The sequence below is a fragment of the Struthio camelus genome, chromosome 1, assembly GCF_040807025.1.
Source record: "Struthio camelus isolate bStrCam1 chromosome 1, bStrCam1.hap1, whole genome shotgun sequence".
In the NCBI taxonomy this organism is placed as follows: Eukaryota; Metazoa; Chordata; class Aves; order Struthioniformes; family Struthionidae; genus Struthio; species Struthio camelus.
The window spans coordinates 39936741-39947234 of NC_090942.1; the positions used below are offsets into that span (position 1 = coordinate 39936741).

At 35.6% G+C, this 10494-nt stretch overlaps 1 protein-coding gene across 1 annotated transcript in view; it reads left to right on the forward strand.

The window, feature by feature from the left end:
* Window positions 1-9803, forward strand: part of CAND1 (cullin associated and neddylation dissociated 1) — a 28885-nt gene extending 19082 nt beyond the window's left edge. The window contains exons 7-15 of the mRNA XM_068935004.1: window positions 423-568; window positions 1616-1908; window positions 2437-2578; window positions 3205-4698; window positions 5525-5620; window positions 7379-7548; window positions 7646-7810; window positions 8029-8136; window positions 9251-9803. Coding sequence (XP_068791105.1) covers window positions 423-568; window positions 1616-1908; window positions 2437-2578; window positions 3205-4698; window positions 5525-5620; window positions 7379-7548; window positions 7646-7810; window positions 8029-8136; window positions 9251-9475 — 2839 coding nt within the window. The 3' untranslated portion in view covers window positions 9476-9803. The remainder of the gene's footprint in view (window positions 1-422; window positions 569-1615; window positions 1909-2436; window positions 2579-3204; window positions 4699-5524; window positions 5621-7378; window positions 7549-7645; window positions 7811-8028; window positions 8137-9250) is intronic.
* The last annotated feature ends 691 nt before the right edge of the window (window positions 9804-10494 follow it).

Here is a 10494-nt window from a genome sequence, read left to right on the forward strand (position 1 = left end):
TTGCTGACCTCTGATGTTGCTAATGGCAAGAATTATGACAGTAGTTTAGAAACTGATATGAGGAGAAAGGGATTGTATGACTGCCAAGTAGCCAAAAAACTGTGTTTGTATTTATTAGCGTTTGTCTGTCAAGGTAAAATTCATGTTTTTTTTCCAGTCCTCATTTCTAATATATTTATCTGTATTCATTGTGATCTAACGTATTTGTATTCTAAGTTTGAGAGCGAACTGAATTTCTGTTGGAATTGAATTCTAAAAGAAACTAACCAAACAAAACTCCCAAAATTCATAGTAATGGATGCATTGACAGTACTTCACTTGGCTAAAGTCCAAAAGTACAGTAAGTGACATGTATTTCTGCCTAAAAGACTTCCTTAATTCTTTAAGGTAATCTGGAAATTACTTATTTTTGTACTATGCAGGTGTCCTAAAGAAGTTTATCCTCATGTATCTACTATTATAAACATTTGTCTAAAATATCTTACCTATGATCCTAACTATAATTATGATGATGAAGATGAAGATGAAAATGCTATGGATGCTGATGGTGGTGATGATGATGATCAAGGTATATTCTTTTTTGGTTTTGAGGAGAGGAAGAGCTTGTGATTTTTAACCTGCACCGATTTAAGGAAATTGAAATGGCTGGTGTCGCTACTGAGTGCTAGCGTTTGAATGACTTGTATGCTTGTATGTTCAATTCTTGTACTGCTTTTAAACATACCTTATGAACTCGCCTCTCAGAATAAGAGTACAGCATGGTGGTCTAGTTTTCAGCATGTATCTGCGGTGAGGAATTCCAAGGGTGAATATAAAGTACAAGATAAATATTTAACATTGAAAGATGGAAAAAATTAGATGTAAAAAGGCAGAAGCACGTAGGGTGGTATAACTGAGTGAGAAGAAATTCAGTTCATGAATGGAAGCTACATATTCAGCATGGGAAAGAGCTCTTTGCTGCTTTTCACCGGAAAATATCGTTGCCCGATGCTTAAAATTGGAAACGATTTAGAATTACAAAACACTCTTAATGTTTTCCTGTGGGAGAAAAATGTTTTATAAAAACGTGGACACACAAGCAATCTGGACCCAGAACAATGTTCTCGTTACTTTGAGAATCAGTGAGCCATATACTATTGCTTTAGCTTATAAAAAGTAAAAGTTTGCATTGCTTACTGTATACTCGCTGTTATTTGGTGGGGGCATAATGGTATGATTTGATTTCTTCCTAGAAAGAAACAAACAATTTGTTGAATCTTGATCAACTAGTAATTATTGTTACCTTGTTGCTTATATGGTAAATAAAGAGGAATATGCTTTAAATCAGTAGTCAGGCTGTAAATATGGTGGGGAAACACTCTATCCCTTTTGCAGTTTAAATTAATAGATGTGTAGGACTAGTGTGAGGAAAATTAGCAGAGAAAATTGGTCTTAAAATTTAGGCAGTTTACAAGGCTTTTTAGGTGTGTTTTTTTAACACACTTAACGAAAGAAATAGGTAGAGAAGCGTATGCCTTACACAAAGAACCTAAGTGTATTTTTATTAATTGTTTAAAATAAAACTTGATGCTTTGATTGTCTAGACTTGAACATATGCATAATTTATTTTTTCTAGGGAGCGATGATGAATATAGTGATGATGATGATATGAGCTGGAAAGTGAGGCGTGCAGCTGCTAAATGTCTGGATGCTGTGGTTAGCACGCGACATGAAATGCTTCCAGAATTCTACAAAACTGTATCTCCTGCATTAATAGCCAGATTCAAAGAGCGTGAAGAGAATGTAAAAGCAGATGTTTTTCATGCATATCTTTCTCTTTTAAAACAAACTCGACCTGTGCAGAGTTGGCTTTGTGATCCTGATGCAATGGAGCAAGGAGAGACACCTTTGACGATGCTTCAGAGTCAGGTTATTTGTCAAGATTTCATATGTTTGGAAGACGCACTGAAACTGTGCCCTGACCTTAGTTGTTTATTTTCACCTCTAAAACTTATATGTCATAGTTTAGCCAGGTTATCAGAGTAAACTTACTATTTTTTGCTTTCAGTAATATAGAAATAAAATCTAATGATCAAGGTAAAACCTGATTTGTTACAATGTGTTGTATTTAAAGAAAGAAAAGAGGGATAGTGCTGAAAAAAAATTTCTCCTTTCCTGAGCAAATTATTACGGTGACTTTTCAAATGTTCCTCTGTACAATTGTTTTATAGATGCAAATCTAATTTTGCTTTTTTAGCGCATCTTTTAAAATTAAATTACTGTAATGCTTTTTGAGATAGTAACTGATTTGAAGCTTCATTTCACAATGTTTATGCAAACTTCTTTGGTTCTGCAGAGAAATTGGAAATAGAGGTGTATGTGTCCCCCTCCCCCCATGATCTATGATGAAAGAAATGTCAGCTATTGAACCAATTAACAGAAATGTGATGATTACAGGTTCCCAACATAGTTAAAGCCTTGCACAAACAGATGAAGGAGAAAAGTGTGAAGACTCGACAGTGTTGCTTTAACATGCTGACTGAGCTAGTAAACGTGTTACCTGGAGCCCTAACACAACATATTCCTGTACTTGTACCAGGTATGGTAAGCATACTGTTAACTTAAAAAGTAACTTGGATGTGAAGTTTCTAAACCTTTAATCTTGACTATGTTCTTTATAACAGCTTTGAAGTATTGCTTCTATTTAAAGAAACTGGCAAAATAATCAGCCACTGTGTGAATCCATATAAATATTTAAATGGCATGTTTCCATTAATCTTGAAAACAAGTAAGATTGTTTGTAAGATTGTTTTTTTCCTTCTGAGCTTAAAAAAAGCTGATTTACCTCTAATTGCAGTATCAAACTCTGCCTTTGTTTTTTTTCTCAGCTAAGCAAAATATTGCCCGTGCTTTACCTTTTGGGACCTAAAATACTGAATATTGAAGTAACAAGGAAAAGTAAATTTTGACAAGATCAGACTTCAGAATTCCTTTATAGTTAGGAAAAGGCATCACAAACCATCATTTGGTCCATTCTGTGGCTCCTCTGTGTAGAGGAGCTTTGAAGACTAACTGTTTGAATAAAATAGCGGAAAGGGGGCTGGGAGGCATTTGGGAAAGGCTGCGAGCAGAAAACATCAGTATAGCTGCCATCCTTCATAAATTTTAAAGTGTTCTAAGAGAATAAATACAGTCTAAAAATAAATTTTTTCTTTTCTCTTACAGGAATAATTTTTTCACTTAATGACAAATCAAGTTCTTCTAATCTGAAGATAGATGCTTTGTCCTGTTTGTATGTGATCCTCTGTAATCATTCTCCCCAAGTCTTTCATCCTCATGTTCAAGCATTGGTACCTCCAGTAGTAGCTTGTGTTGGTGACCCCTTTTACAAGATAACATCAGAGGCTCTTTTGGTTACACAACAACTTGTGAAGGTCATTCGTCCTTTAGACCAGCCTTCTTCCTTTGATGCTACTCCTTACATCAAAGATTTATTTACTTGTACAATCAAGAGATTAAAGGCTGCTGACATTGATCAGGAGGTAAAAGAGAGGGCAATATCTTGCATGGGTCAAATCATTTGTAGCCTTGGTGACAGCCTCGGCACAGACTTGCCCAGTACACTTCAGATCTTCCTAGAGAGACTGAAGAATGAGATCACTCGGTTAACTACAGTGAAGGCCATGACACTGATTGCTGGTTCTCCTTTGAAGATAGATTTAAGACCAATCCTTGGGGAAGGAGTTCCTATTCTTGCCTCTTTTTTGAGAAAAAACCAGCGAGCTTTGAAACTGGGCACTCTTTCTGCTCTAGATATTTTAATTAAAAATTACAGTGACAGCTTGACAGCTGCCATGATTGATGCTGTCCTGGATGAGCTTCCACCTCTCATTAGTGAAAGTGATATGCATGTATCACAGATGGCCATCAGTTTTCTTACAACACTGGCTAAAGTATATCCATCCTCCCTCTCGAAGATCAGTGGGTCCATTCTCAACGAACTTATTGGGCTGGTGAGATCGCCTCTACTCCAGGGTGGAGCACTTAGTGCCATGCTAGAATTTTTCCAAGCTTTGGTTGTGACTGGGACAAATAACTTAGGCTATATGGATTTACTACGCATGTTAACGGGTCCAGTGTACTCGCAGAGCACAGCACTTACTCACAAGCAGTCTTACTATTCTATTGCCAAATGTGTAGCTGCCCTTACTCGAGCTTGCCCTAAGGAAGGACCAGCTGTTGTAGGTCAGTTCATTCAAGATGTCAAGAACTCCAGGTCCACGGATTCCATTCGGCTTTTGGCTTTGCTTTCTCTTGGGGAAGTTGGGCATCACATTGACTTAAGTGGACAAATTGAGCTGAAATCTGTAATATTAGAAGCATTCTCCTCTCCTAGTGAAGAAGTCAAGTCGGCAGCATCTTATGCATTAGGCAGTATTAGTGTTGGCAATCTTCCTGAATATCTGCCGTTTGTCTTACAAGAAATAACCAGTCAACCTAAGAGGCAATACCTTCTTCTTCATTCCTTGAAAGAAATAATTAGCTCTGCATCAGTGGTTGGTCTCAAACCATATGTTGAGAACATCTGGGCCTTACTTCTGAAACACTGTGAATGTGCAGAAGAGGGTACAAGGAATGTTGTTGCTGAATGTTTGGGCAAGCTTACTTTAATAGATCCGGAGACTCTGCTTCCGCGACTCAAGGGATACTTGGCATCAGGTGAGTGGTAACTGATGTATATATTGTAGCAGATAGTTGTGTTCCCTATTAATAAATTTGTCTGGTTTTATAAATTTTGTGATACTTCAGAAATGAAGGGTTTTTTTTTTTCCCTCAAAAACAATGTGAAGCTTAATTAGGTAAGTGTAAAATTTGAGTTCTTCCACCTGGTTTTCACTGGATGTGCTTTCTAGCCATTGCACTTCCCTTTTTCCTTGAGGAAGTTAGCGTTATGTAACATGAATTGCTTTTATATTTTGCTTTGAGATGATGGTATTTCAACTTATGTTCTATTTAACAAAGATTTGTAAAATTCAGAGGGGCAACATGAGGGACAAGGGGACAGCACTACTTGACAGAGCAATTGCAACATATTGACATGTTGGAATAAATTGCACCGCTTCCAATTTTCAGATTGAAATTCTCAAGTATATAAGGATTAGGAAGGTTGAAGGATCATTGTGCATAATTTGTGAATCAGTTTCATATCATGACCTGTATTGACATAAATATTTTCTTCATCTACTTCTGCTATAAGAGTGGAATCTGTAGACCTGTTCTTGATGACTTAAAAAATCCGTTCTAATAGATTCATTGCTTGTGTTTTCTCTAGAAGACAAATGTTTATTTTAAATGTTTTTTTTTCTGTTTAAAATGTAACACTGGTACGTGTGTGGAAGAAACATATTATAGTACTAGTAATAATTAACTGACTCTTAAGAATCCTAAAGAATATCAGATTTTTTAAAGAAAATTGTATATGGTTTAAGTTCTCTGTTGTTCTATTTTAATATTAAATGCTATCCCTAATTATATTTCAAATTAGGATCGTCATATGCTCGAAGTTCAGTGGTTACGGCTGTTAAATTCACTATTTCTGACCATCCACAACCCATAGACCCACTGTTGAAGAACTGCATAGGTAAGTTCTTTTTTTTTTTAGTGACAGCTTCTAAATTTTCAAGCAATAGAATTACAATTAAAATCTGTTCATTGCTTTTTCAGAAGAATTAGATAGCTATTAGTGATAGCTATTGGTGGGAACAGTTACAAAATGATTCCTCATTTAGGATAATAGCCAGTTATCTCTATTGAAACTCCAGCTTATTTATCACATATTTTTACTACTCGGAATTTAAAAGTAGTGCGTAGTGAAGCTATGACAGTAGAAGGTTCCCAAAGGCTGTTTTTCTTCCTCTCTCCTTCCCTCTCTCCCACCCTGTATCAGTTTGGTGTAAGGAGTACCGTCTCTTCACCCACTGCGGTGGACTTGGGAATATTTGTGACATTCGGTCACTCAAAATACATAAGCGTATGTGAATTCTGAGTGTTGCCAAGTGACGAATAGTAAACTTAGATATTTGTGATTCTGTAATGCTTTGTGATTTGAAAGTTATTGGAAGCATATTTTTTTTTGTATACGGATAAGGCGATCAGAGCTTTCAGTAGAGCGCTAATGCGACAAAGAGTTGTAATGCTGTGGCTTTTTGATCCGTGCATATGTTCTCATTTGTATGACATAACTGTATTGTAGATTTGTCTAATATGCTATGGTGAATGTTTTATAGTGGATTGATTACGGGTTTAAACATCTGTAAAATTGTGTATACCACACTCAGTTTAATGCGGGGAAAGATCAATCTTTTAAAACATACAGTATTGTAGAGAGCAAGGTTTCTATTTATTGAAGAATGATGCCAGTTCCTGTATGTTACTTTTCATCACTGAGCTGAAATATTTTTAACAATTTAAAGAATTGGATGTATCTGAGTTTTTTCACCTGGCCCCCCCCCCCCCCCCCCCCTGCACTGTAGCTGGCTTACCCCTTTGGTTTCTGGGCAAATTCTTTGGCTTTCCAATCAAAAAAACTATTAGCATTTACTAGTTCAAAAAACTCAGTCATCTTTAGTTTTGTTACCTAGTACCTTTGTGTATATAATAGTCATTTTGATGTTTAAACGCTGTTTTTCTCCTTTTTAAATTTTTTGTCATCGCAGAAGTTGCTAGTAAAACATCACAGACATGGGCAAAAATACAATATATTCCTGCAGGCGTTTGTTTTACCAAAGCAGTGTTGCAGAACTCTAAGGGATCTGAAAAGTGTGCTGAGTGTGGAATGATAGAGGTGTTCCTATGTTAATGTATATTGAGTGGGCTTATCTTCTGGCAATTTAGGAACTCTTTAATATACGCCAATTTAGGAGTTAAAAAGCAATATTGATAGTTTCCTTGAGAGAGGTTCTTTAATTCTTAAACTGCAGAATTTGACGTTGCTTTTCTAAAGCATTTTCTGAGAGACTTTAATGGAGAAGAAGAAAGCTATTGTTTCGTAGCTGTTAAATATAATTTTCACTAATTTATGGACTATACCTTAAAAACCGAATAGACAAGCATTTGGTTGAAATAGCGTTAAGTGAGAGCCATTTACTTTGAAGCTGCTTTTCTATTTCTTTTTTGTTACGTGAAATATTATATAACTCAAATATATTAGTATTTTTTGTAGGAATGTAAATACATATATTTGTGTAGTCTTGCTAAAATAGCAGGTATTAGTCTCTGTTGCGTTAAAGTAACTCTTGCGTTAAAAACACCTTGTTGAAAGGTTAAAACTAAGCAAGAATATTTTTAAAGTAGGAAGAAAAATCCTCATTGGTTGATTTATTTCTGTACGCGATTGCAGGTGATTTTCTGAAAACACTGGAAGACCCAGATCTCAACGTCAGGAGGGTAGCCCTAGTGACATTTAACTCGGCTGCACACAATAAACCATCCTTAATAAGGGACCTGTTAGATACTGTGCTTCCTCACCTTTACAATGAAACAAAAGTCAGAAAGGAGCTAATCAGAGAGGTATGTTAACTGAGAAAAACAAGGTTAAAAATATGTAAATAGGCTCCCAGTTTTTCTGACTATACTGTTTTTTAACTTTGTTTTTATTTGCTGACAGGTGGAAATGGGACCATTTAAGCATACAGTTGATGACGGGTTGGACATAAGAAAAGCAGCTTTTGAGTGCATGTATACCCTTTTGGATAGCTGTTTGGATAGACTAGATATTTTTGAATTCTTAAACCATGTTGAAGATGGCTTGAAGGATCACTATGACATTAAGGTTAGGTGTCACTTTTCTCTCTCTAAGCAGTAAATAAGTGAAAATATTTTAAATATTGAATAGATTGAAATGGTAAGAGTATTTCATATGCTTAAATATTTCAGTGTATTTGTCATTTTTCTTAAAACGTTACTATTAAAAAGGTTGCGTAGTATTCTAGGGAATATCTGCCAGTGTTGAGCTTAACTGATTCTTGAACTGTTTTTCTCTCAAACTAGATGCTAACCTTTTTAATGCTGGTGAGACTGTCCACCCTTTGTCCAAGTGCAGTGCTACAGAGGTTGGATAGACTTGTTGAACCTTTGCGTGCTACATGTACAACGAAGGTATTACTTTAAATTTAAAACTTCTATTCATGAATTGTTTTGTATTGTTATTTCATAGAAGTATAAATGAACTTGTATATGAAGTATACTGCTGAGGACCTAGCTGTATCACTGCTGTTTCCTGAACAATGGTTTATAAGCTGCAATAGGCAGTATAATGTAAATATTTGGAGCCTTACACATGTATTAAATATTTTAAATAAGTTACACATAGAAAAAAGTGTACATTTATTAGGTTTTTAAATTATCTAATCTTTTTGGTTGGTATTTCTTTAGTTCCTTATAAATCTAACTGCCACTTGGGCAGCTTGTAAGTCTTAGATTTTGTTATGAACATTAAAAATGGAATACTCACTTTCTTTTTGACTTTTGATGACAATGTTATTGCAGACAAGCATTTGATTGCTGAAGGATGTGTGCAATGTCAATCAGTGCTTTCTTTTCCCCTTCCCCCTTCATGTGAATGATTAAAAGATTATTGGGACACAGTTGTTTCTCATTCCACCCCCTACTCCCTTACTACTCATGTCTGGATACATCTACATTCTGATAGTGATTTAATGCCTGCTTTACCTTTCTTTTCCATTACTGTTATCTCAGTTACATTTGAGATTAAGAAGTTGGACTGCTTTTAATGATAAATTATATTTGTATCATTGAAATATCTCAGACTTAGAACAAAAGGTTAACCAGTTATTCTAATAAAGGTAAACATTTTTGCTGAAATTTTTGTACTCTGGAATCCTAGAACTATTGTGATAACATTGTAATGTTTATACTGACCTTATTAGTTGGAATTTGGCTGCTATAATTGTTTTGATTTGATAGTTGACTTGATAGCTCATCTTTTTCTGCTTAACTTGCAATTTTCAAGTTTCAGTCAGTTTGTATACTGGTGGTGGTAAGTCTTCTAGGTAGATTGATTAGTTGCTGTTAATATTATTTTCCCCCCGTTTAATGCCGCTTAGATTTAGCGCATAAGCCATTTTGAAAGCTGTCCAAAGTGGTCGTATGGAACGAAACAGGTCTTTAAGGTATATATGTGTATTTTTAAGATGAGCGTAGAGAAAGGGTTGAGGAAAAGTTTCATACATATTTTAATTTTTCCCCCTAGGTAAAGGCAAATTCAGTGAAACAGGAGTTTGAAAAGCAAGATGAACTGAAAAGATCTGCTATGAGGGCAGTAGCAGCGCTTCTAACCATTCCAGAAGCAGAGAAGAGTCCATTAATGAGTGAATTTCAGTCACAAATAAGCTCTAACCCTGAGCTGGCAGCCATCTTTGAAAGTATCCAAAAAGATTCATCATCCACTAACTTGGAATCAATGGACACTAGTTAAATGTTTGTCTAAAATGGGGACCATTATGTTGAACCATATGATGCACTGAATTGACAGGTTATGAGTAAGAAACAGAAAAGTATCTAATCTACACATTGTTCCACTTTATTTACCTTTACGGAGACAGTTGGCTTTTCCCATTGTTGCTTTTCTAGCATTTATTCCAGAAATGTATTTGCATAATCCAGAGTTTGTTAACCACTCTTGTTTTAGTGGATTTGGCCACATTTGGGAATAAAAAGTTGATTCATGGTGTGTGGAAATAGGTTCCAACATCCATTTGCCCTGTAATGTTTAGGATTAAAATGTTAAAATTTTGTGACCATGATTTTTTTTTTTCTTTTATTCACTCTTTCTACTTGTAAAGCAAAAAGGAGGAGGGGTGGGTGGGAATCAACCCTCCAGGTGCACAATGTTTTTGTATAACTTTTTTCTTTTTTATTTCAGCTTCATAAATTGATTTGACTGGCAGACAAATTCTGTGCAAGATTTCTTATATTAAAGAGAGGGTTTGGGCACAGTTCAAAAAAGCAGACATAAATGTCCTTTTTAAAAGTGTGGGGATTAGAAAACAAACATCCCTGTTGTGCACACTAATTTTGCATGAGCAAGTTTACAAATATATATTGTCTGTAAAACAGCATGTGCAGTTTATTTGTAATGCAAGTTAAAATAAGTGCTGCTGTATCAGTGCAGTTTTCAGGTATTTTGACATACAGAACATTCATACAGAAAGGAATGAATGGAGGTTGGCTGTTTTAACTTGGCTTTTTTGAATGCCAGTGCTGTGGTCTGCAGATGTACTTATAGTAAATAGAAACAGCCCCTGCAGTATCAAGGTATTTCAAACTCGCAGGCTGGATCCTTTGGAATTGAGGTGGACAAACCAGAAGATCGGAGGAAAATAGGATGGGATGGAGGTAAAATAAGCAGAGAAGAACAATAGCTGCTGGATGGCTGCTGAACTGTGGGTTAACTCTGCTTTTGTTAAAAGTATTAAAAGGTTTCAAGTGGCTTCT